Source organism: Musca domestica, unplaced genomic scaffold (genome assembly GCF_030504385.1).
Source record: "Musca domestica strain aabys unplaced genomic scaffold, Musca_domestica.polishedcontigs.V.1.1 12, whole genome shotgun sequence".
NCBI lineage: Eukaryota > Metazoa > Arthropoda > Insecta > Diptera > Muscidae > Musca > Musca domestica.
In genome coordinates this window covers 13,323,935-13,350,519 of record NW_026712155.1, presented here as the reverse complement: position 1 = coordinate 13,350,519, position 26,585 = coordinate 13,323,935, and the positions used below count along the sequence as shown (strand labels likewise).

Below are 26,585 nucleotides of genomic sequence, written 5' to 3'. Positions count from 1 at the left end.
TTTCGCCGGCGCCGTGATTGTGTGCACTTCCATATACACATATGGTTTTTATTTTTGACGACGAACATACGCCGCGAAAAAATTCGTCGTTCGCTCCAATTGTGTTCCTAGCATTATTCTGTCAAAACATACACTCATTTTGTGTATTGTTTTGAATAAAAAATATAATAATTTGCAATTATATCAAATTTTATTGCAAAATAAATGCAAATTTTCGACGGAATTGTTAGCAAATGGTACAATTTTGTGATAAAACTGTATAGTTCTACTATTTTTGATTCAATCTTGTGGAATTACCCCGAAATTCCATTCATTTCCCGCGGGGTTTCCCCTATATAAGCATTTTGTCAAAAAGTGAAAAATAAGCAAAACCAACTGTTGCATATTTAAAAATCTATTTGACACTATAAGACTCCAGCACAGAGTTGCATTTTTTTTAGTTTCTTTGAAGTTGAACAACCTCTCTTATTGAGTCATGCATTACACAGCTTTACTATGCATTGATTCCATCAGTTCATTTCATTGAATAATTCATTTGAACTAGTTCATTTCGCTTCCTTTCACTGAATAATTCTTTTGAACTAGTTCATCTTGATGCGACACGGCACTAAACAAAAGATTACAACAACAAGCAATTTTGTAAAAAAAAAACATAAAATATATGTAAATAAACGAAAAAAACGATTGTTGTTGTGAGTCATCTCTATCAATTATACAATAAAATAAAATTGATAAATTGCAAACGAAACAGAAAGGAAAAACAAAATCAAGGGCGAAATAAATGTGCATTTGCTGGGTTGGCGGCGGCTTTTGTTTTCTTTGCTGATTAAATGGCTAGTTTGTTGCCGAATAGAGCTGGAAGTGCATCGGTAAGAAAGTTTATTCTGCAGAAAGAAATCGCATCTGTATTAATTGTTGATTATATTCATTTAGGGTGCTCAGTATATGGATGAGGCTTTTGTCGATTCAAGAATCATGACCGATGTTGAACCGATTTTAGCTTCTTCTGGCGATGGAAATTTCAAGAAACTTCAAACTATACCGGTGTTTAGGTGAGTTGGGAATTATTATTAGGAACATATATTGAAAACTCCTTTTCTTTGTCTAGAGAAAACTGCTAAATGTGATAAAATACTTGTTAGTCATGACTTGGTGGGAATTTTTGTACGCCATTAAGTTTTTAATCCCGTTTGACATAAATTATTGATGTTGGCAGGTCGGAGAGGGAAGAAAAAAAAGAACTTACATTCCAATTTATGAAATGAATGGGGAATAAATTATTCATAACTCACATTCACAGAATTAAGTTTTTACAAGTCCCTGCCTGCACTCGAACAGTTTTGTGAAATAATATGTTTATAGGTGAACGAATTGGAAAACGAATGATTTCAGGAACTTAGACCGGGATGTTCTTTCATGAAGTGTCTCGTTTTCAGTCCGGATTAACATATGAAGATTCGAATGTAAAACTTACCAGTAAATAATTACTTATACTTGGGCGGACCAATCTTATGCCTCTTCCATGAGAAATTCAGTACTCGATCGAGATCCAATAAAAACTAAAGATTCCATAAAATTACATCTTCCATGAGAAATTCAGAACTCAATCGAAATCCAATAAAAAACTAAATGTACAATTAACGTCGGAAGGAAGCCTTAAAAATATCGAATATAGGTCTCTAATATAAAAGTGGTTTAACACCTAGAAGTAGATCTTTATTTGTAACCTATTGGATGGAGGTTGTCTAGTCCTTACAATGACATTCCGGCGGTAAATTGCGGTTACAAATCCGCATCGATGCATACAGTTCTTTATAGGGATATTTTAGGATCTGCTGGGACATAAAGTATATTCGGTTGGAAAATGTGACTAAAACAATGCAAAATCTTCTTGATCATCATGAGGCACCTTTTTTTTTGAGGATATATAATTTCCAATTTAAAAAACTCTGAATGTTTTTTATTTGCAAAAAAAAAATACTCTTTACTGACCTACCCAAATTTGTTTTCTACAAAAATGTGTTGAAATAATACTTATCCTTATCTCTTACAGCATTCATCTATGCGTGTCCGTGATCATTTCTTTTGTGGGCATTGGCTTGGCCGTGTCATGGCCGGAGGAGAAACGTGGCGAAGCCTACTTTATAATGACAAGCTTGCGAGTTGCTTTCTGGCTGGTAACATTTGTAAGTTTAATGGCATTTCTACGGGAAAATGAATAAAATAAAAAAAATGTTCTTTTCTTAATTCCCGCAGCTGTTCGATCATTTAATACGGAAACGTCATAATGATCTGCGTATGAATGGTTATCATGATTTTCATCGTTCCATGGTTATGCACAATGGCATTGCTTTGAATGTTGTGTCGGCATGGAATACCCTGTTGTTGTTGGTTCAAGCATTGCTGCATCACTATTACGGCAATGTAATGTGGAACACTTGGTTTACACCCGTAACGTGTATTGTGTCGTTCCAATTGTCAGAGACGTTCATTTTGATGACAACACATGGATGCTACATGGGTAAGTTGGAAGAGGTTTTTTTTGAACGTCTATATCTATACAGATAGATTTGGTAAAAAAAAATTCTAGGTCAATATCTTCTTTGTATATATGATCTTGAGAATCTCTTCTTTGTACATAACCTACAGGAGGTGATGTAAGAGGCTAAATTAGATTAAATTCAAAAATGAATTGTATGTTTCGATTTGACCTCTTCTCCACTAATGAACATAATCTCCCTAAAATCGAGTCTCCTAACCCATGATTTTATCTAAATTTTCCCCATCGTAATATACATCTGCTGTATACTTTTGAAAATCGAAAATTTCTGGCAAAATTTAGTTTAATCTTTGTTATTCAAAACTGGACTACATATTTTGGAGTTTTTCTACATCACCCTCAAAAAGATCGAAAACTCAAATTACATCTGTTTTGGTGTGAATTTGGGGACGAAACATTCAAAATATTAGAAATCAATATGACATATGACCCATCTCTCGGAGCATACCATTTCCTTCCACGCGAGGAATAAGAAAATACCCACTAAGTCAACGACCACAGTCTTTTTTCCACATTGCCTGCGAAAATGAGAACACAGGTAAAAAAGTCAAGGGAAAGGTAAATTTAATTCCGCTCACGTATCACCCCAAGATTCTAGGGGTCACCTTCGATAGCATGTTCAAGTCGTCCGATTAAGCCACAGCTAAATGCAACAAAATGAAATGTGGGAACATAGCCCTTACGGCACTAGTCGGCAGCACTTGGTGGTGGATACCTTGTTGACCTCTTATGACGCAATAGATTGGTCTGTGGCCCAGTGTGTCTTGCAAATACTAGTACTACGTGTTGGAAGAGTATCTAGACCTGCCAGAACTCTGTCCTGCAAACTGCTTCAGGATGCCTCCTCATGACAGCGGGGGACCATCTTCAAAAGGAGGCGAAGCTTCCTCCCCCATAACCACATGCTATCCTTGCAGTAACTACTTGGGTGTCATCGTAGGAGTCATCCAAGCCACCATATGGTGAGTGAGATTCCCCCAATTAGGCGTGTCAGGAAGGACCTACACGATCTATTCGAACGAATTGAGATAGAAGCTAAAATTTTGCACACGTGTTTATTTTTCGAGTAGGCAGGTTAAGTTCGTAAATGGGCCATGTAGGCCCACGTTTTCATATAGCCCCCATATAAAGGTACCTCCCGATATTGGGTATTTTGATGATTTTAGCGACATTATTCACCGGAATTGTTTCAAATTAGATATTTGAAGTTCGAAATAGATACTACAGCCTCAGACAGAAAATTGTCTGTGCAGGTCCACGTCTTCGTATAGCCCCCATATAACGGTACCTCCCTATATTCGGTATTTTGATGATTTTAGCGACATTATTAACTGGAATTGTTTAAAATTTGGTATTTGAAGTTCGTAATGGATACTACAGCCTATGACAGAAAATTGTCTATGCAGTTCTACGTCTTCGTATAGCCCCCATATAACTGTATCTCCTTATATTCGCTATTTTGATGATTTTAGCGACATTATTCACCGGAATGGTTTCAAATTTGGTATTTAAAGTTCGTAATGGATACTACAGCCTATGACAGAAAATTGTCTATGCAGTTCTACGTCTTCGTATAGCCCCCATATAACTGTATCTCCTTATATTCGCTATTTTGATGATTTTAGCGACATTATTCACCGGAATGGTTTCAAATTTGATATTTGAAGCTCCAAAGGGTTAGACAGCCTAATATAGAAAAATTACTGTGCAGGTCCACGTCTTCGAATAACCCCCATATATCAGTACCTCCCTATATTCGGTATTTTGATGATTTTAGCAACATTATTAACCGGAATTGTTTAAAATTTGGTATTTGAAGTTCGTAATGGATACTACAGAATATGACAGAAAATTGTCTGTGCAGGTCCACGTCTTCGTATAGGCCCCATATATTAGTACCTCCCTATACTCGGTATTTTGACGAGTTTAGGTACAATACCCACCGATATTGTTTGAGATATCGTATTTAAACTTCGTAATGGATGCTACAGCCTCTGACAGAAAATTGTCTGGCTGTTCCAGGTCTTCACACAGCTCCGATATAACGGTACCTCCCTATATACGATATTTTGATGATTTTAGCTACCGAACTTACTGTTTTTTAACTTGTTGAACTTGGATTTAGAACCCGATCAGCAGAAAGCAACCGGAATCAGCAGCAGAAAAGAACTCCACTGAGAACCCGAAATTTCAAATTACAACTGTTTTGGTAGCAAAGTTGGGGCAGAAGCCTCCAAAATACCGAAAATTAGGAGATACCGTTATATGAGAGCCATACCTAGACGTAAATCGATATATTCCATTTTCCGTACGAAGCTTCCTGGGAATAATATTAGTGCTTAGCAAAGGTCTATCTTTCAACAGAATTTAGGCTGATCATAAATATTTATATTCATTATGGGTTTTCCGACATATATATTTCAAAGGTAAAGGGCCCAAAGAAGGTCAGAAAGACGGTCATGCCTAAACCTCATAGAATTTTACGCAGCTCATAGTTATATGCCCTTAATGGCGTTTCCGATGAATATTTCGTGATGTTGCAAACGAAAGAACATATTTAGTATGTACTCCATTTTAAGGGGGAGGTTATAAAAATAGGCTTTTTACGAGACCTAGCCAAGTAAAATGCTCAATGTTTCAAAATCGCCAAGTTTGTATCGTACCTAAATTCCCATAACAAAATATTGTCGTTTTCCAGAACTGCAATAAATGTAAAAGTTTTGGCTACGATAGCCAATTTTCCCTTTATTATATTGGAAAAATTTTGCAAAAATATTAGATTCTTGCATGTTCTAGAACAGAGCATATATTCGTGGAAGACTCAGCACCTTTATGTCAGACTCTATCCAAAAATGTATATTAAATTAATTGTCATTTTTTGTCTTTTTTAGTAAAAGTCTACAAATTTAATAAGAATGCCAATGCTCCTGATGCCTTAATGGGTACTGATTCCTCGGCTGGTTCTTTGGGCCTCATGCAGCCTGGTGGTAATGTTGCCGAACTTTTGGAGAAACAGGTAAACAGATGCCACAAAACCTCAAAACAAATCCCTTGTAATAATATTTTCCCTTGTATTGATTTTCCCCTCCTTCAGGCCGACTTAATAGCTTACCTCAAGGATCACAATCAAACGCTGAACCAGAAACTACATCACATGCAATTACATACACGAGTCACTCACTTGGGCCATTGATAAAAAACAATGTTAAAATCCAGGACACAATAGCCGCAAGATTTTTTCTGTTATTTATTGTATAGTACTCACGATTACAAAATATTATTATTTTATTACTTATCTCATTGATATCTCTTTTTCTTCTTTACAATTGAGTTTACTGCAAGTGTTTTTGTTTTATATAACAAAGAAAAAAAAAATTAAAAACAAAATATACACATTTTTTTATAAAAGAAAACATAATGCGTTGGTATATGAAATATACCAAACCTAAAAAAAAGAGAGAACAAATTATATGCCTACATGTATGTATGAATATTTCTTAATAGAATACATATTTTTTCTGATAAGAAACATAATAAGAATTATGTAAATTATATTCTAAATAGTAGTTAAGACGACAAACATAACTTGAATAAAAAAATTTTAAATTTGAATTATAATATATATTATATATTAACATTATATGAACAAATTTTAGTAAGTTTTTTTCTTTTTCCATTTCTTTGCTTGTTAATCTCCATGATTAGTTTAGTTAATCCAATGATCCAGATTCAATTTGCGAGTTATTTCTTCAAAGTGAATCTGTTAAACAAAATGTGGGTATATTTATGATTTTCATGCTGGCATCCTTGGCTGATGTGATGACCTGCAATGAATTAAGAATATCACACAATTAATTTCAATGTAAACAAATGATTTTGCCATAGCTCGCTACCTTATCGCCAACAATTTCCAGGGTCAAAATCATTTTGCCTGAGCCAGTCAAGCGTGTTATTTGACGTCCCGTCTCTTTGTCAATGACATATATAAAGCCATCATAACAACCCACAAACATGTATTTGTTTCTGAACATGAGCATGCTAACGGCTCCATTGCCGCAGGTAATCGAACCCACAGGTGCCCCAGACTGGAGGAAGAAAACCAAATTGGAATTAAATGAGAATTGCAAATTGTCATATTGTCTCAATAGCTTACCACAAAATCATATTTGCGTATTTCCTTTTTCTGTGTTCCACAATAGAGGAGACCATCGTTCAACAATATACTGTATATATTTATGCAATCGGGTACATCGAATGTCCTCAACAATAATCCCGAAGAGGCATCACGCACATGTATGAGATTACCTTTGGAACTGACAATCAATACCTTGCGTGCCCCTTCTTTGGCGGCTTTGATGGTGAGAATCGAGGACTCGGTGGAGCACAATAGAGCTGCAGAGCGTACATTTGCCTGAAATGGAGGGGAGAAATTAGATATATTTTTATAAAAAAAACTAGTAAGAAAGCAGTGAATACCCTCCACCATTTGCAACGAATTCGGAAATTAAAAAAATAAAACAAGTTAAAAAGCAGTAAGCTCGGCCGGCACGAACTTTAAATGCCCTCCACCATTTGCAACGAATTCAGCAATTTAAAAAAAAAAAAATCTGTTAAAATCCTAAAAAGAACGAATATAGCCGTTATATTGGGGTCGTGAACGTGGACCTACATAGGCAACTTTTGTCATAAGCCATTAAAATATGCTAATACGAAACTTGTAAAAAGAAAATCAGGCGAAAAATGTAGCTAAAATCATCAAAATACCGAATATAGGTAGATACCGTTATATCGGAGCCATACGAAGACCTGGACATGCATATACAATTTTCTCTCACAGGCTGGAGTACCTATTAGGAGCTTCAAATACGACATCTCAAACAATTTCGGTGAATATTGTTCCTAAAAATAACGAATATAGGGAGGTACCGATATATAAAGTTTATACGATGATCTGGACCTGCATAGATAATTTTCTTTCAGAGGCTGCAGTATTTATTCAAATACGATATCTCAACAATTTCGGTGAATATTGTACCCAAAATAATCAAAATACCGCATATAGGTAGTGGTACCGATATTTGGGGGTTATACGAAGACCTGAACCTGCATCTACAATTTTCTGTTACAGGCTGTAGTACTTACTAGGAACTTCAAATACGACATCTCACACAATTTCGGTGAATATTGCACCTAAAATCCTCAAAATACCGAATATAGGGAGGTACTGATATATGTGGGGCTACACGAAGATCTGGACCTGCATAGAAAATTTTCTGCCACAGACTGTAGTTCCCATTACGAACTCTAAATACGTAAATTGAGACAACTCCGGTGAATAATGTCGTTAAAATCATCAAAATGTCGAATATGGGGAGGGGGGTTGGGTACCATTATATGGGGGTATAAGATAAAGTACTCAGAAAGAACTCCTTGTGCGGATTCTCAGACAATTCCATTGGAAAATGTGGCTAAAATGATCAAAATACCGAATATCAGGGGGTACGGTTGTATAGGGGATATACAATATCGTGGACCTATGTTAACAATTCTCTTCCAGGGGGTAAAGAACTCCTTTCGTGGATTTTCATACAATTCCATTACAAAATTTGACTAAAATTATTAAAATACCGAATATAGGGGGATACTGTTGTATGGGGGCTATATGATATCATGAACCGATATAGCCCATCTTCGAACTTGGTCTGCCTGCAAACAAAAGACTAAACTGTGCAAAATTTTAGATTCCTATCTTTATTCGTTTTGACTCTAGCGTGATTACAACAGATCAAGAATATATATACTTTGTTAGGTCTAAAATTATAATTTCGATGAGTTACAAACGAAATACTCTCCAACTATGTATTGGGGAGGATATAAAAATTGAAAATAATTTCATGGACAAATTCGCTCCCTTTATAGGTTTGTTTCTGGAAAGAATGTAACTCTAAGATGATATGTTAATTCCTGTTTTATTGGTTCCCTTTTGATACCTATTGATTCAACAATTGCTCTATTACGGAACCTCCAAGAATCAAATATTTTTGCAATTGTTTTCGATATCATAAAGGGAAAATCGGTTTTGGTAATAATAATATAATTATTATTTTTTTGTTCTTATTGAAGTTTTATAAATTTTTAACTCAACTTTACTTTTTAAAGGTTTTTTTCATCATCATGCACTTAGACAGAACTCAGAGAAAAGGATCCCTTAAAAATACAGATTTTAGAAACACTCCACCTCATTATCCATCTGCATCACGGAACAATCAATATATAAACACTAAATAAATATATAAATACATACATGCAAACGATGTACATAAACAAAAACAACAACAAAACATGTTAGTTATTTTATTGGCACATTCGCATGTGTTTTTAACCACCAATGAGAGAGTCGTTAGTTAGGTTAAAAACACGCCCCCCATAAAAGAAATGTCATTTGGCAAACGGACAGACAACAAAGAAAAAAGCGTTCCGCCAAAAAAGTAAAAAAACCAAATGATTTCTATAAACAACAACAAAACATGTTTGTAAAAATACCAACAACAACAACTCTTAAAAGCCAAGCCTCTACTACAACCAACTATCATCATCCTTTCAATGCATTTTTACCCCCTACAAAACAAAACACATCAACAAAGCTTGTAGTGAAATACCATAGAAAATGGGTTGTGCATGAGAAATAAAAAAAACAATAACAACTATATGCCACAACTACAAGTGCAAGATTAATAGTAACAAGTGCAAGTCATGCGCTATGGCATCGCAATCCAAAAACAATGCAATTCTTATTAGAGAAAATAAAACAACAATAATTAGGGACTGTTACAAAGAGAAAGAGACGACATAATTTAGTACACTTTGAGCAGAGAGTTTAACATCCGTTTTTCACAATGAGAGATGGAGCACATAACCGGAAAGAGAGTAATAGTTATTGCTAGGAGAATAGAGAATGAGTTTACAACCGAGGGAGAAATTGCACGAAGAGTAGGTGTTGAGTTGGTAATGGAAATATATAGAAATTACGTATTGCTGTAATTAGAGCAAATTGGATATATGCAATGATGAGGAAAAGAAAGTAACTAGGGGAGTGTATTTGGGTATTGCTTTTATTTATAGTGGCTTTTGGGGTGTACCATAAACTTTATAATTATGCGAAATAACAACATTGGGATAAGTCATTGCCTCAATGAAAACGGAAACTTTACAATTTTTTTCTGAAGGAATATAGTAACTTTGCAATTTTTTCGATATCATCAAGGAAAACCCGGTTGTCGTAGTAAAATTTGTACATTCTTGCATTTGGAACAGAACATATTTGCTCTTTTCCAGTACCTGCAAGAATCTACTAGTTTTGCAAGTTTCTTCGATATCTTCGATAGAGCCTATAATGAAGAAAAGTCTGAGAAGTGAAACAAAAATCCGTTGCTATGAAATAAGAGAGGAAGACAGAGAGAGTACCCTATGAGAGTAAGAGTAATAGAGATTTTATAGAAGAGAGGTGTTGTTTTTAAAATAGGAGTAAGGAATTTAGCAACGAATGATGACAGTTGTTTGTTGCTGTCATTTTGATTATGGGTATGTGCAAGAAGAGCAATAAAAATTGCATAGAGAGAATGTCTGTTATGTTTTGGATAGGGGGTTTATTTGTATATTGTTGTTATTTAGAGCATGAGTGCGTGTTGCACAACAAAGATATCGCATTTAGTTTTACCTGTTGCCCAGCCCCCCTATAATAGTACACAATAACAACAACAGTAACTTTTTCATAGGTTTTAGTTGTTGGAGCGCAAGAAATATTGCTCCAATTGGAACGTTTTTATATTTTCATGGGATGCATTTGTGTGGGAGGCGGGACTAATATGTATTAGATATAAATAGAAGAAAAACAACGAAACAGCAAATACGTTGTCACTTGCTCATTATATTTGGGCCGATATTAGACATACAATTTACTTATTTTTTGTTACCAATTGCAATCACTAAAATTTTTATTTTTATAAAAAGTTCTATGAAATCAGTAAATAAATTGATTATAGCTCTGTAGATTTTCAATAATTTTCAAGTAAAACTAATAAATCAACTCTTATCAAAGGTCGAGGATAATAAACGCGTAAAATGTAGCATATTTTTAGGCTTGTGTTTATAAAGACAATTTTAGTTATAGGCTGCGGGAATTGTTCTCATGAGAAAAATTGACTTAAACTGGTTGATCTAAAAACAACATGGGGTCGATTTGTGTCTTATTTTATTATTGTCTATTTGTCTATTTATTTTATTAAATTCAATTTATTCATGTAAAAGCGTTTTAGGCCAACAAACTTTACAATTGCTCTATTAATGAGGTACCAGATATAGTCGACCGAAGTATTCCATTTTCATGCTTCATCTAATACAGACAAAAATGTTGGAATGGGCAAAATTTGAAGGAAATATTTAGACATAGTAAGTTGTAAAGATTCGCTGACTTGTTTCGCAAGTTATGACAGATATAAGTATTGGAAATTGTGACCCTTTGTGGGTGTGGTACCAGAAGGGGTTCGCTGATATATATTATCTTCCCAACAGATCTTGTGTTAGCAAAAATGTTTGTATGTGTGAAATTTGAAGAGAGTTATTATTATTTCGCTATCTTTGAGCGTTTTGTTTTTCAAAATCTTAAATCCTATGTGGGGGAGGTGTCAGAAGGAATGGTCCTATCTCTACCATCTTTTAAACAGATCTTGTATTGACGGAAGTATTGAGATGTGTCAAATCACACAAATAAATAAACAAGAAAAATACTCGTCCCCCTTTTGCTAGGTGTGGCTTCCAACTTGAATAGAAACTATTTTGAAAATTTTCTTGTTTTATTGCTATTCTAAGTCCTTCCCAAAATGCACAAGCTTACCCACCTAACCAAAACCCGAAATACAAGTTGCGTTTTCTACGCAGTCGTTTTATTTCAAAAGAGGAATGACTTTCTTAATGTACACTCCCTGGTAGGAACTCTGTCTTGTTTATTGTATCCTGTATTTATTTAGAATATAAAATACATAAGCAAAACATGTTATTTGTTGCGTTTTCGATGTATATAAAAGGAAAGGAGTGTATGCGCACAAGATGCAGTCTGCATAACAACAATGAAACGCAAAAGCCCCACCTTCAACTAAAGGCGTTCCAGTTTCTTGGCAATTTAATACAAATGCACAATGTGCATGAAACTAGCATTAGGGGTACATTTCTAGGTATGCAAGTGTGTGTTTGTAGTTTTAATGATGGCTAAACACGACGATAATAATGGCGGCATTTGCTTGCTTTTAGTTACACACTAAGACAATAGTTTTGTGAGACATTTACAATAATAACAAACTACACAACTCTCTCCTCTCTCTCAATGATTTTTATGGAGAATAGGGAGCATCTTATCATCAAAACACATTGCATTGTGAATTGATTACAAAAATTTGCCATTTTAGTTTTTCAAAATAACGCCCTTTTGCGGAGTGGCATTGCGACTTGCAATTTTAATATCGATATGCAAGGGTGTGGTAAACATCGAAATTTTCTTTTTTTCTCCAAATAAATATAGCCTCCGTGTATTTTTCAAAAAAAGAAAACGCCAAGACAAAGAGGCGATATAAATTACACTTAAAAGTAGGCATCATCATTCAGACGTACGAATTATAATCACGTCGCATCAATAAATTTTAAATCGAACATTATGACTTTGGCATAAGAATGTGTACTTGTTTCTTTCGGGAAAATGAAAGTTGTTACATTTTTTTGGAAGTCCTTGGAGGGAAATACTGTGAAAAATGGTAGAAGTGTAGACGTATATACAAATTATAATTTATGTCTAGAAAACATGGAAAATGCATTAACGAGTTTTCTCTTTCTTTCTAGATCCATCGAGGGAGTTAAAACAAGTGAAGAATAGGCTTTTTAACCAGCACAACTGAATTAAAAATGGGAAGTTTTTAAAACACTACGGTGAAAGAATTGAAAATGACGCCTGAAAATTATTATTAACCTTCAACATTAAGAAATGGAAATATTTGAAAATATGTCTGAACGTACCCGTTCCAAATTTTTTTACAAGAGTCTTTAAGACTCTCAATTTACCGAATATCTGACTTATTATAATATCTAAATCGTAACAGAGACCTGTACTAAAAACACTTTGTTTGACAATATTTAATATCAATTGAGAAGTAAGCCAATGGGGTTCCAGCTGACGGGATAACCTTAAAAATACCTCAATTGGGAAAAGACTTTAAAAGAAGAAAACATATGGGGACTATGCCAAAACACACACCGTCCTAATTTTGGTTTTTGTAAGGAGTTGGCACACTCTATAAGAATATATAATACCTATTGGCTAATTCGGGTTGAAAAACTTCGCCTAAGCGAAGAGATCTACAAAAAATGAATCGATTTCGATTTTTGGCTCGAAATTTATATATTTAATGATTATAACAAGTGACGAAGCAGTAAGTTCGGCCGGGCTGAACTTTGAATACCATCCACTATTTGGAAATAATTTAAAAAAAAATTAATAAAAAATAAATAAATCAAAAATAGAATTCGTTATAAATACATACTGTTAAAATCTTATAAATACCGTATAGTTAGCGTTATTTTGGGGTCCATGCCAAGACGTGGACCTGCAATTTGCTGTCACAGGCTGTAGTACCCATTACGAACTACAAATACGAAATTTTAAACAATTCCCGTAAACAAAATCGCTAAAATCATCAAAACAGCGAATATCGGGCTATACGAAGCCTGGATCTGCATAGAAAATTTTATGTCATACACTGTAGTACCTATTAGGAAATTCGAAAACGAAATATGAAACAATTCCAGTTAATAATGTCGCTAGAATTAAAATACGGAATATCGGGAGGTAGCGTTATATGAGAGCTATAGGAAGACGTAGACCTGTACAGACAATTTTCTATCACAGGTTGTAGTATCCATTACGAACTTCAAATACCAATTTTGAATCAATTCCGGTGAGTAATGCCGCTAAAATCATTAAAATACCGAATATCGGGAGGTACTGTTGTGTGGGGCTATACGAAGACATAGACCTGCACAGACAATTTTATTTCATAGGCTGTAGTATCCATTGCGAAATTCAAATACCATATTTAAAACACTTTCGGTGAAAAATGTCGCTAGAATCATCGAAATACCGAATATTGGGAGGTACCGTTATAAGGCGGCTATACCAAGGCGTGAACCGATATATCTCATTTTTTCAATACCAACCATCCTAGACACAATACAAATTGTTCAGCCAAATTTTCGAAGCTCTACTTCAATTAATGTGGGCTGTATCGTGAATTCAGACAGACGGACGGACATCGTTAAATCGACCTAGAATTTTATGCTGATTATGAATATATATATATACTTTATGGGGTCTACAACGAATATTTAAGGATGTTAAAAACGAAGTGACAAAGGTAGAGGGTATAAAAACTAAAGGCTATGACTTTAACACATTTATGCTAGGAACACAATTGGAGCGAACGACGAATTTCGCCCTACGCGGCGACAAAATGAGCCGCGAAAATTCGTCGTATGGAACACAATACCGACGAAATTATAAAACAGCTGATGAAGTTGTTTACTTTTTGCTCATTTGTTGACTACAATGAATTATACAAGAACACATAATTCTTTACGTTATCTATTATAATTTCACTTATGTCCATCTTCTCTATTATAAATTCACTGATATCCATCTTCACTCAGGCGCAAGTACACAAATAAATAAACAAATTAATTATGTTTTTTTTATACGAGTAACAGATAGTAGAGTGACCATAACAAATTTTAAAGTAAAAAGTAACTTTATTTACTAAAACACATAAAATTCGTACAAGTATGGTCACCTTGTACTGTTTTGTTCGCCGGTCGCCGGCGTATGAAATAGAAATAAAGCTAATTGAGTTCGCGGCGACCGACGAAATTTTCGCCGGTGCCGTGATTGTGTGCACTTCCATATACACATATGTGTTTTATTTTTGACGACGAACATACGCCGCGAAAAAATTCGTCGTTCGCTCCAATTGTGTTCCTAGCATTATATTTAACATTTTTATAGCATAATTTTAAGCGCACCCATCAATTTGTAGAGTAAAAAGAAACGCAATACTGAAGAGCGCCTTAATGTATGCTATAAAACGCTATAGATAAATGTGAAAAGTTACTGTAAATACGACTCCAATCAGCCTAAAATATACGTGGTTGAGGGCATAATAATCAATAGTTTTATGACTCTACTTTAAAAAATGTTAAAAAGCCTAAAAGTATGCTCATAAAACCAAAGTAAAAAATCTAACAATTGTCTCTCATAGAACCATTCAAATCCTACCTATACAAAATTCACAAGGATACATAATCTAACCCTTTCAAAATTATACAGATGTCTAATACCAAATAGTATTTGGTGGAAGGTTCTGTCTTTGGGAAAGTTGTAAACTTAACTCATAAAAACACATAAATATTTCAGAACAATACATTCCCTTAAGAATCCTTTGATATACTCACCGATATGTTAGTTGTATAGATGTTGCCCCATCTACTACCAGTAAATGCTGTGTCCCATTGTATGTCCAATGTTTGCAGTGGTTCTTTTAAATATACCGATTGTGTACCCGATGATAGGTTCTGAAATGAAAAAACGGAAAAAAATAAATAAATTTTTTCACAAAAGAGAGATACAAAAAATAGAAAAAATCAGTAACCACGAAATAAAGGGTAGTTTCCCAGTTTCCTCTTAGAGGTGATACACAAAATTGATTTAACTTCTCCTGAAAAATCTGGTCAAATCTTAAGGAAAAATCCAGGAAAATTGTAGCCAAGCACATAAGTATTGGCGTTTTTAAATAAGAGTACACAATACTAGGCGGAAATTAAATGAGAAAATATGACAAAAATACTTGGCCGGGCTTTAGCTTAATATAGGAACCATGCCAAAAAGTGGACCAACATTACTCATTTTTATCAAGCGTAATAGTGTGATTTCTTTATATTTGGCTGGAAAACTACAAGTGGCTATCGTTAGAGCACTCCAGCATTTAAATGTGAATCGCTCGTTACCGTGATACTGGTAGCGTAGCCCGACGTCAAGGAAGTGGACGGAAGACAACAAGAACAACAACATCAGTAGAAATGGTTGGAAAAGTAAAGAAGCGACTTAATCGAAACCCACGTCGCAGTAGCCGAAATATGGCTCGTGAGCTGAACATATCGCAATATTCCATTCGGCAAATATTGAAAAATGAGCTCGGGGTAAAGCTATAGAAGAGCTAAAGAGTTGTTTCGCTTGGCCGAAAGTTGTGAACTGTCGAATTTGGTTTTCTCCGATGAGAAAACATTCGTTGTCCAGCAGTTTGAAAAAAAAAAAAAAAAAACACAAAATGATCGTGTTTCATTGCGAAAGAGGTTAGTTGAAAATGTGCACCTTCAGTGGCCACCAGAACTCAAGCGCAGGCCATAGTGACGGTGTGGGCCGCCATAACAACCGATGGTCGCTCTCCGCCCATATTAATCGACCGTGGCATCAGAATAAATGCCGAATATTATCGCGAAAATATTCTGGAGGGTGTATTCCAACAGGACTCAGCACCATCGCACTCAGAATGGGTGCAAAATTAGGTTCCTCGCTTCATTTCCAGCGCACAATGGCCACAAAAAATCTCCGGATACCAATCTATTAGACTATTGTGTCTGGAGTATTTTGGAGAGCAAGGTTGGCACTAAAAAATACCAAAGTGTCGATCATCTCAAGAAAGTGCTTCACCGGAAATGGGCCAAAATACTGCAGAGCAACATTCGGGCAGCGTGTGACGGTTTCATTGGCCATTCGAAGGCCATAATTCGTGCCAAGGGTGACCAATTCGAAGAAATCTAAACTTATTCTTAAATTCGATGCTATTTTCGACATTTTTTGCCTTTGTTCAATAAAATTAAAAAAAAAATAAAAATTATGGGGTTTGCCTTTTTTGCAATTTTTTATCTCACCCTCTAGCTATATGGCTTAGGTTATAACAAATAATAATAATATTATTAATAATGATAATTTTAATAATAATAATGCTTATAACAATAATTGAAATAAACCCTTATTTTGCCATTTAAATGAATTTTTTAAGAAAGACTGATATTCCATTTAACTACAAAAACGCCTCAAAGTATGCTACATTTTTAAGGAGATATTAGACTGCATTCTTTGTAAAACATGACAACACACACAATTTGAGTTTCAGAGAAATACGTAGCACATTTTCATGTGGATCCTAAAAGGATTTCAAAAAAGTGGTCTTGGTACGTCAAGTACAAAAAAGAATGGAGGAAGTGTCCTGTTTATCACTCATCAAAGGCATATGCGGAGAAGCTACAACAGAGGCCTCTTTGATCACCCAAGATTTTCAAGTCCTTGAAACCCAAGCAACTGGAAAATATAACATCAAATCTCCTGATCTATAAACATATTAGCATTTCCTTTTTATGCTCTTAAAACCATTTCTTTGCAACTTACCTCCAATAGTGACTTCTTCATGTAACCATCCAGGGAGGTGGTAAACAAATAACCCTTATCCTCACACAAATACATTTGGGTTATGGCCTCAGTGTGTTTATTGAAAGTGTTCACCAACTCCAATGTGGAGGCATTGAACATGAATATTTTACCATCTTCCGTTGAGGCCAGAATGGAATTTTGATAAATACGTATTTGGGCAATGGGCGATTGCAGATTCTCCAGTAGGCGGCAGGGCATATTTTTGTATTTTTGGAAATTATCACAATCTCCCGTTGGAGGAGGAATATTTGTAGTAGCAGTTGCGATGGTATCATGGCTGGCATTAGAGAGCGATGATGCGGGGCGTGGTGATGGGGCTAAGGAGGATGTAGTGTGTGGTGGCAGCGGTGATGGTGATCGTTGTGGTGGTGTACTTTCTTGTACCGGTGATAGTGTTGAACTTGTGCTGGTCTTTGGTGTGTCACTTGGGGTGCCGATGTTTACTTCTGTTGCCCCATTCTGTGTTTCCGTTTCTTGTTTCTGTTTTTTATTTTCGTTTTTGTGTTTTTTCACCCTGGAACTTTTGCCTTCAGAATTCTTTCGTGAATTTTTATTGGATTTTTTCCTTGGTTCCTCGGCGGGGGTTGTGGGTCTACTGTTGTCATTATTTTTATTACCACTGCTGCTCACCTCCCGATTTTCACTTGAGGCCTTCTGGGCCTGACGACACAAACGCTTAAAGGTTTCGCCCACGTGAATGGAGTCGGAGGAGTTTTTACGTTTTGATTTCTCCGTTGTGGATTTACGTCTGGCGGCGGGAGATTTATGTCGAGCAGTGGAGGACGTTGTTATATCATCTTTGGGATTAGAATCTATGGCTTTGGTTACGCCTGGATTATGTGAGGAGGACTCACTTGTGGTCCTATGACGTTCCTCGCCCAATCTTGAGGAAATATTGGCCACCTCCTCATGGCTCTTACTTTTTGCTAAGAGTGGAGGTGATGGATGCTGCTGCTCATCATCGGTAATGTCCACGGTTTCGGTTTTAATATTCTTCAGGTTGATGGACTCAAAGAGTTTTTTACATTTCTCCGGAGCCGCCGAGGTGGTTACATTCGCCGTCATGGCTGTGTTGAGGAGTATAAATTTCTCATTTTGCAGTTTTATGGTGAGCAGATCCGTATCCATTTTATCTTTTTGCAGTTTTAGGATCATTTCTTCGATGTACATTTTCCGTTTGTGTAGTTCCATGAGCTTGACATCGATTTCCCGTAGATTATTGACCACCGCCTCGCCAATGGGACTTTGTTTTTTCAACAATTCCAGATCGAGGGCTGGAAATGTGGGTGGTTGGGTGGTAAATGCCGGCACTGCCGTCGTCGATGAGGAGGGATAATCAAATATGCTGGCATTGAAACGTATGGAACTGGTATCCAGTGGTAGGAGATTGTAGTCGGAGGTGTTGCTTAGATTCGTTAACGTTCTGATATGATTGAATTGATTTTCCGTTTCTCTTTGTAGCTGATTAATCCGATTGAGATGATGTTGGGCTGATGATTCCTCTTTGTGGGGCTTCAAGCCGTTGGAGGTTTTGTGGCATGTTGGTGGTGTTGTTTCAGTGGCTTTAGTTATTTCACTTGGGGCATGATTGGGATGGGTAGCATCCACGGCTGTAGCTGCTGTTGCTAAGGGTGGTGTCACCACCGGTTGAGGGGTTGTCTTCATGTCTTCTCTAGACACCATCAAGGCCTTGTCGACATGTTTTTGCATTCCTTCCTTGCCATTTTCTGCAGACTTGACATTTTTTTCCAAGTCTCTACCCGGCTTTTGTGGCGAATCCTTGTTGGAGGAGGAGGTACTTATTTTCCTATTCCCATTCTGCTCACCCAGCTTGGCAACCTGTTTCTGTTTATTAAATACATTTACAATTTCTCTCATCAGAAATTCCAAGGCCATGGAACAGTCGGTAGACTTGAGGTTCCTTTGTATCTTGGCCACTTCCAGTTTGGAGAATTTCTCCGAGTTATATTCACTAACACAAATGCACGAGATAAAATGCAGTTTCGTGTGGGTGGAGTTGGAATATTTACTGCGATAGCGTTCAATGAGAGATTCACTTAGGCTGGGCAGGATAAGTTTCTCAAAGCTATCGACAACATTTTCTGCATCGACTTTAAGTTTTAGCCTCTTTCGCTTGACGGCCGATGAAGAGGATTTGAGGGAGGTGTCTGTTTCCTCCGACTCACTGGAGGAGGAGGAGGAAGATGACGAGGAGGATGATGATGAGGAGGAGGATGAAGAAGATGATGAGCTACTGGCCGATGAGGCTGATGATGAGTCAAGGCAAATGACTTCGGCAGCTATGGCGGCCTCTTTGCGTGCCTTGTGACGTTTTTCGGATTTTTGGTGAGATTCTTTGTGTTTCCTATAGTGTTTGGCTTTTTTCTTTGATTTCGGTTCTTCTTTTTGGGGAGTGGTAATGGTGGCGGGGGAGGTGGTGGTGGAGCCTTCCTCACTGGGTTCCCTTTTAATGCAGGTTAAATTTGGCGATTCCTCAGCCATGGTTGTGGTGATTTTTACTTGTGGCAGATTGGGAGGAGAATCTAAGATTTGTAGAGGTTCTGTTTGCTTATTTAAGCTACTGGTCTCCGGATCTGAAGCCCTATGATTGGGTTCCTCAATGTGAACAATGGGTTCGATAATACTCCCCTCTGGAAGTCTAGTTTCTGTTTCAGTTATATTTTCAAAATTTTCGGCAACGCTACTCAATAATTGCCTCTCGTTTGGATGGGGTGTATCGCCTTCCGTTCCAGTGGAATTTTCAATTTTCTGTTCCGCTGTTCCCAAAAACCTTCCCTTGTCTTCTGTTTCGGGGATATTTTCAATTTTCTCCTCAACAATTTCCAATTCCAAGGTCTGTTCACTTTTAATTGGCTGCGAGCTCAGCGACTCCTCGTAACCCAGAGCCTTGCGTATCTCTTCCAGCAGCAAATCAGGTATGTGTATGGAATCGACAATTTCGTCTGGGACAAATTCCGAACTAACCGGATCCTTTATGGGTTCAATGTATAACGAACGCAATTGATCGCGTATCTCTTCGCGCAAACGTTTACGGGCCTGAGCCTTGAGTGCTTCGTCGTATTTTGTGTTGCTATTGTTGATAATGTCGCGTATGTTGTTCTTGTTCATAGTCACCAGCTTCTCGATGATGTTATCGGCAGCGGTGGCTGTGTTGCTGCTCGTCGAGGTATTGCTGCATGTTGAGACGTTACGTTTACGTTTGATGAGGTTGGGTTTGAAAATGATCGGATGTGGTGGGTGAGGATGTTTATGGGGTGTGGTGTTGTTGTTGTTATTTGTTGGTGGTTTGGAGCCAAGATCTATGGCCAGAGATGTTCCCTCGCTGGCAATTAACCTGGCAATGGGTATCAAGGATATTTTCGGCAATTGAAACTCCTTGTTTTGACTTTCACTTGGAGTTGGCCGAGGTGGAGCTGCTGCTAGCGGTTGGCTGTTATGATTGGGGTAATCTAATACTGGTTCCTTAAAGAGATCCTCCTCGGGGGTCACAACTTCTTCTTCTCCTAAGGGAATCTGATGTTGCGTTTGATTTTCCAAATAATTGTTTACTTTGTTGATGGCCTCTTCCAGATGATCCGTGTCTTCTTCGTCTTGTGAGGAATTGGCATTCAAAACACTTGGCATATGTTCATATACGGGTTCGGGAAGATCCAAATTTTCACCGGAGTTATTGGCAATCTCAAATTCCTCTGGATGGGTGGTATCACAGACAATCTCCACCGGATTGTGGCTATTTTCTTTATCCCCTTCCCCAGGTTCTTTGGCCGGCGCAGAAGATTCCTCTTTTAAATCGCCCTGGTCTTTTGAGCTAGAATCGGCTGGTGTGTTCTTATCACCAGTGGTATCTGCAACCGCTATGGTGGCCTTACACGTTTCAGGGGATTTTGTTAATTTCGTTTTTGAATTACCGCCCCTAGCTGGCGATTTAAAATTCCTTGCCTTTGGCGAGGTTTTGAGGTTGGGTTTTTTGGGGGTACAGTTTTTCAGCGGTACTCTGATGGGATGCTTAACGATATTGTTTAGAGGGGTATCGTTTCCTTTCAATTTTTTCCCCTGGGCTTTGGGTGAGGGTTTTGATTTTTTCAAATTCTTTTCCGGCCTCTTCTTGGGGAGAGTTTCCGCAACAATGGGTTTCTTAACAGAATTCTCCTTTGCCAAGTCCAAATTTTTGGTTTTTCCAAAGGTTTCTTCTTTACACTCTTTTCCTTTGCTTTATTTACCACCTTCTTTTTCGCGCTTTTGGGAGAAGATTTCAAATCCCCTGATTTCTCTTTAACTTTATTTTCCACTAAATCTCCCTCAGACGGTGCTACTGACTCCTCATCAGCAACTTTTCTTCGTTTTTCCGCCTTGGGCGATGACTTGTCCTTTTCACTTTTTTCCGATTTCGAAATACAAGGTGCTTCTCTTTTCTCCGATTTTTTTGAAAGCGTTTCCTTCTTTTCTACTTTGATTTCCTCTTTCGCCAAGCCACGATCTGAACTTTTGCTGCTTCTGGGAGGTGGCGTTGCTGTTCTTGAATTTTTATAACAGGAATCTCGACTATTGCTGTTGTTGTTGTTGTTTTCATATAAAAAGTCTCGACTGGAATTCCGATTATTATTTGATTTTTCAAAATTCCTCACATCCACATCATCGGAATAGCTGCCTGCAGTGAAGTTTCTATCGTGGCGATATTTATTGTTGTTGTTGTTATTATTGGAATTGGAATTACACTTGGGTGTCCAGTGTATTATGGAATTATCATTCCAGTTAGTTTTCCAATTGCTGTGATTGTTGTTATTGTTCCAATTTCCGTTACTATAGTTGTTCCGATGATAGTAATTCCGATCGAAATCGTCGTGGAAGCGGGAATTCTGAAAATAGAGAAAAAGGAAGAGAGAAAATAGAAATTATTTTCAATTTTTTTTTTTAATTTTAAGAAATAAAAAAACCTTCCGGCCTTCTTTGAAGATGAAGATCTCTGGCCTTTTATGGGAAGAGCTCCGGCTTTTCTATGAGAAGACCTTCTGACCTTTTGGCCTTCTATGAGAAGACCTTCTGGATTTCTAGGAGAACACCTTCAACTCTTCAAGGAGAAGAGCTTTAGGTCTCCTACGAGAAGACCATTTGGTCTTCTATGAGAAGACCATCTCGCCTTCAATGAGGAGACCTTTTAGCCTTCTCTGAGAAGACCTTCAAGCCTTCTCTGAGAAGATCTTCTAGCCTTCTCTGAGAAGACATTCTAGCCTTCTCTGAGAAGACCTTCTAGCCTTCTCTGAGAAGACCTCCTAGCCTTCTCTGAAAAGACCTTGTAGCCTTCTCTAAGAAGACGTTCTGGCCTTCTTTGAGAAGACCTTTTAGCCTTCTCTGAGAAGTCCTTCTGGCCTTCTCTGAGAAGACCTTCCAGCTTTCAATGAGGAAGACCTTCTGACTTCTAAGAGAAGATCTTCTGGACTTTTAGAAGATGACCTCTTGGTCTTCTAGGAGAAGATCTTCTGGTCGTCTAGGAAAGGATCCGAAAAAACCGGGAAAAATCTTTCTGGTCTCTAGGAGTAGAAGAGCTCTTCTACCAAGAGAAAACTTTCTGCTCTTTTAGAGGTGATCTTCATCTCTACTTGGAGAAGACCTTTAGCTCTTCTGAGGGAAGACCTTCTGGCCTTCTGACCTTTCGGTCTTCTTTGAGTAGATCTTCCGGACACCCTTGAAGAAGATTTTCAACTATTCTAAAAAAGATTTTCAGTTTTTCCAAGGGAAGACCTTCTGCTCTTCTGATAGAAGACTTTCTGGCCTTCTAAAAGAAGAGTTTCCGGCCTTCCAGAAGAAGACCTTCTGGTCCTTTATGAAGAAGACCTTCTGGCCTTCTATGAAGAAGATCTTCTGGCTCTTCTATAAAGACGACCTTCTGGCCTTCTATGAAGAAGACCTTCTGGCCTTCTTTAAAAAAAAAACCTTTAGCGCTTCTATGAAGAAGACCTTCTGGCCTTCTTTGAAGATGACCTTCTGGCTCTACTATGGAGAAGATCTTCTGGCTCTTCTATGAAGAAGACCTTTTGGTCTTCTATGACGAAGAAGACCTTCTGGCTTTCTATGGAGAAGACCTTCTAGCCTTCTTTGAAGAAGACCTGCAGCTCTTCTATGAAGAAGACCTGCAGCTCTTCTATGAAGAAGACCTCCGGCTCTTCTATGAAGAAGACCTCCGGCTCTTCTATGAAGAAGACCTCCGGCTCTTCTATGAAGAAGACCTCCGGCTCTTCTATGAAGAAGACCTATCTTGCTTTTGATGAAGAAAACCTTCAGCTCTTCTGTGAAGAAGAACTTCTGGCTCTTCTATGAAGAAGACCATCGGGCTCTTCTGTGAAGAAGACCTTCTGGCTCTTCTATGAAGAAGACCTTCTGGCCTTTTATGAAGACGACCTTTTAGCCTTCTAGATTTTTATAAAAAAGACCTTCTGGCCTTCTAGGAGAAGACTTTGTGGCCTTCTAATAATCACTTTCTGGTATTCTATGAAGTCGACATTCTGGTCTTCCAGGAGAAGTACTTCTGGCTTTCATTGAGAAGATCTTTCGCTCTTCTTTGAGTAGATCTTCCGGACTTCTATGAGAATACTTTTTGCCTTCTATGAGTAGATTTTTCGGCCTTATTTGAAAAAGATCTTCAGCTCTTCTAGAAAAAGATCTTCTCTGAGGGAAGACCTTCTGCTTCTCTGGAAGAAGACTTTCTGGTGTTTCAGAAGAAGTTTTTTACCTCTTCTTTGATAAGATTTTCTGGCCTTTTGTGAGAAGACCTCTTGGACTTCTATGGAAAATTTTTCTATTCCTCTTTTGGGAAACCTTCAAGACATCAATGGATATACCTTGTGGCCTTCTTTGAAAGTTTCTTTGGGTTTCTATGAGGACCACTTCTGGTCTGTGTATAATACTTACAAAGTTTTTCACAAAACTTGGACTGCAGCTATTTTTCCGGTACGTGTTGTTGGTATTGTTGCGTCGTCTAAAAGTAGAGAAGAAAAATGAGGTCGAAATTAGAATACGGAAGAAATTTCAGAAAATTTATAGAATAATAGATTTAAATAATAATTACATTAATAATTTAATAACAAACTTAAAAAAATAATAAGTTCGCTTGTCCCAAGACATGTTCTTAGCAATGTTGATATTGGAGTTCCCTCTTCTCTTAAGAAAATAATATCCTTAATCCTTCTTCTTATAATCTTTTCAGGAAATCTGAAAGGATTGTATAGCCCTTAAAGTATGCTACACTTTCATCTCCATTCTCAGGTCATTGAACTCAATAATGAGCTGGAAATGGTATATAAAATGTAGTATACTTTGGGGCTACACAATTACCATATATTCTCCCAGAAGGTTAGAGATATCTCAAGGGGGTTTTCGGAGGATTTTTTTCTCGGAGAGAACATGAGCCTCCATGACCAATGTGACCTAGGAGAGAGCCAGGGGACAGATTTGCTTAATTTATTATCTATTGTTTGAAAAAATAGTTTTTTTCGCTGTGCAAATTCGATATGATTTCCAAATTTAGTGTTTATTTTTGTTAGGGTTTGGAAATTATGAAGTAAAAAGAGTCCTCCTTCACCATTTCAACTTCAAACCAATCCCCTTTCTTGTAGCTAAAAATAATAATAATTAAATCAAACACATTTTCCATAAAGTCTCCCTTCACACACAAAAACTACGCCTGCTAAATCCGAAACTCCCAAAGACGTTTAGATTACATTTGACTTGAGGCTACTTCTTTATTGTGGTTATAAATTTTAAATCTGGGCTAAATTATTCTCCAAAAAAAAAAAATAAATAAGAGAGAAAAAAATCCGACCATAAACAAAAAGTTTAACATCTTCCAGCTGCAAAGGCTACGTGAAAATTTCTTTATTGTTTTTGGAAACAAAAATCTTAAAATATGTTTTAAGGATTTGTTGTTGCGACCTCTTGGCACGTTCTTTGATTGCATTAATTATTCGTGTAGCCAGCCAAGAGAAGAGGAGAACAAATTCGAAAATTAAAACAAAAACTTCAGGCCAGAAACAATGGTTCTCCACTTCTAATCATGATTGTTAATGAGTTTTTTTTTCGCTCTTCCCCCTAAGCTTTGTAAGGAAGGTTTTTGGTAGAGGTCATCAGATGGCAAGTAAGAGACTCTCTCATTCCTTCACTTTATCACCTGTGAAAGTTGAGGTCTTGCTGCTGCTCTTTTCCCAAGTTTTCCATAAAAATTAAAAATGGAAAATGTTTGGGCAGAAAATATATAAATCACGTTCGAATTGTAATTATGTCCTCGTTCAAGTGGTTGCTTTGATAAGCGTGACAGTAATTTGCCAGGAAAAAGAACGACTCAAAGCAAACATAAATCAAAGTTTTATTCCAAAAAGAACAAACGAACATACAAAGACGGCACAGGTGATTAATTGAAGTGGATATTTTTGAATATGAAATGAATTTTCATTAATTAGTTGTGAATGAGCTGAGGAGCAGCTCCAGAGTCTATGGTGCTCTAGTTGGTAGATAATAATAAAGACATTTTTTGAAAATAATATTTTGAATCATTTGAGGAAATATCGACACTTTTTGAAGAGATGGAGAAACAAAAAAAAAAAAAAAAAATGGTCTCAAAGAAGCCAGAAAGCTATAAAAAGGGAGAGTGTGCTTGAGGAGAACGAAGCAGACGACAGCAATTCTAATAGAATATTGAAGTCTTGAGCAGAATAAAAAATCTTTTTAAAACCACCAAATATTTATTTTCAAAATAGACAAAAAGGTCTTTAAAAGAGGCTAGAAGGCCTTCTTCATAGAAGACGAGAAGTACCGAAAAGCTTCTCACAGAAGGCCTTCTCCATAGAAGAGTCTTCGTCACAGAAGAACTAAAGTTCTTCACCATAGAAGGGCTGAATGTCAAAGAGGCAAAAGGTATTCTCATAAAACAGCTCGAATATCTTCTATTGGAAGATCATGAAGGTCTTCGTCATAGGAGGAGGATAGAAGGTCTCTCATAAAAGGCCAGAATGTCTTCTCACAGAAGATCAGAAAGATCTATCATAGAAGACATTCTTCTAGAAGGAACGAACATTTTATCATGGAAGACCAGAAGGCCTTCCTCATGGAATACTGGAACGTATCCTTCTTATAAGGCCAGCAGGTATCCTTCATATAAGACCAGAAGGTCTTCCCGAAGATCTTCTCTTTGAAGATCATGAAGGTTTTTGCCATAGAAGACCAGAAGGTCTCTTATAAAAAGCTCAAATGTTTTCTCATTGCAGGCCAGAAGGTCTGCAGGAAGACGAGGAGGTATTCTCACAGAAGATCAGAAAGATCTATCATAGAAGATATTCTCCTAGAAGAAACGACGACCAGAAGGTCTTCTTCATGGAAGGCCAAAAAGCCTTTTTCATAGAAGGCCAGTAGGTCTTTTCCGTAGAAGGCCAGAAG

General features: G+C 37.0%; 2 protein-coding genes across 2 annotated transcripts; one reads left to right on the top strand and one right to left on the bottom strand.

Moving 5' to 3' along the window:
* Nucleotides 1-665: 665 nt before the first annotated feature.
* On the top strand, nucleotides 666-5,860 carry LOC101897272 (transmembrane protein 192). Its single transcript, XM_005178461.4, has 6 exons — nucleotides 666-869; nucleotides 934-1,052; nucleotides 2,054-2,186; nucleotides 2,257-2,521; nucleotides 5,452-5,576; nucleotides 5,655-5,860. Exons 1-6 carry the CDS (start codon nucleotides 831-833, stop codon nucleotides 5,751-5,753), a joined length of 780 nt encoding a protein of 259 aa, XP_005178518.1. The 5' UTR covers nucleotides 666-830; the 3' UTR covers nucleotides 5,754-5,860.
* LOC131807221 (bromodomain-containing protein DDB_G0270170-like) lies at nucleotides 5,645-24,281 on the bottom strand. Its single transcript, XM_059132310.1, has 8 exons — nucleotides 24,247-24,281; nucleotides 24,069-24,135; nucleotides 21,400-22,018; nucleotides 17,100-21,349; nucleotides 15,107-15,226; nucleotides 6,714-6,971; nucleotides 6,454-6,645; nucleotides 5,645-6,384 (listed from the first exon to the last, which is right to left on the bottom strand). The coding sequence occupies exons 1-8, from the start codon at nucleotides 24,279-24,281 to the stop codon at nucleotides 6,310-6,312; spliced, it is 5,616 nt and encodes a 1,871-aa protein (XP_058988293.1). The 3' UTR covers nucleotides 5,645-6,309.
* Between the last annotated feature and the right edge of the window lie 2,304 nt (nucleotides 24,282-26,585).

What these genes read in the sequence shown, in the direction of transcription:
- LOC101897272 (XM_005178461.4), top strand. Translation starts at nt 831, where the DNA reads ATGGCTAGTTTGTTGCCGAATAGAGCTGGAAGTGCATCG. An exon ending in ATAGAGCTGGAAGTGCATCG is followed by an intron (nt 870 to 933) that starts GTAAGAAAGTTT and finishes ATATTCATTTAG; the next exon opens with GGTGCTCAGTATATGGATGA. An exon ending in CCGAACTTTTGGAGAAACAG is followed by an intron (nt 5,577 to 5,654) that starts GTAAACAGATGC and finishes CCCCTCCTTCAG; the next exon opens with GCCGACTTAATAGCTTACCT.
- LOC131807221 (XM_059132310.1), bottom strand. Translation starts at nt 24,281, where the DNA reads ATGTCTTGGGACAAGCGAACTTATTATTTTTTTAA. An exon ending in TTTGAAATCTTCTCCCAAAA is followed by an intron (nt 21,350 to 21,399) that starts GCGCGAAAAAGA and finishes AGTGTAAAGAAG; the next exon opens with AAACCTTTGGAAAAACCAAA. An exon ending in TACGCAAATATGATTTTGTG is followed by an intron (nt 6,646 to 6,713) that starts GTAAGCTATTGA and finishes TTCTTCCTCCAG; the next exon opens with TCTGGGGCACCTGTGGGTTC.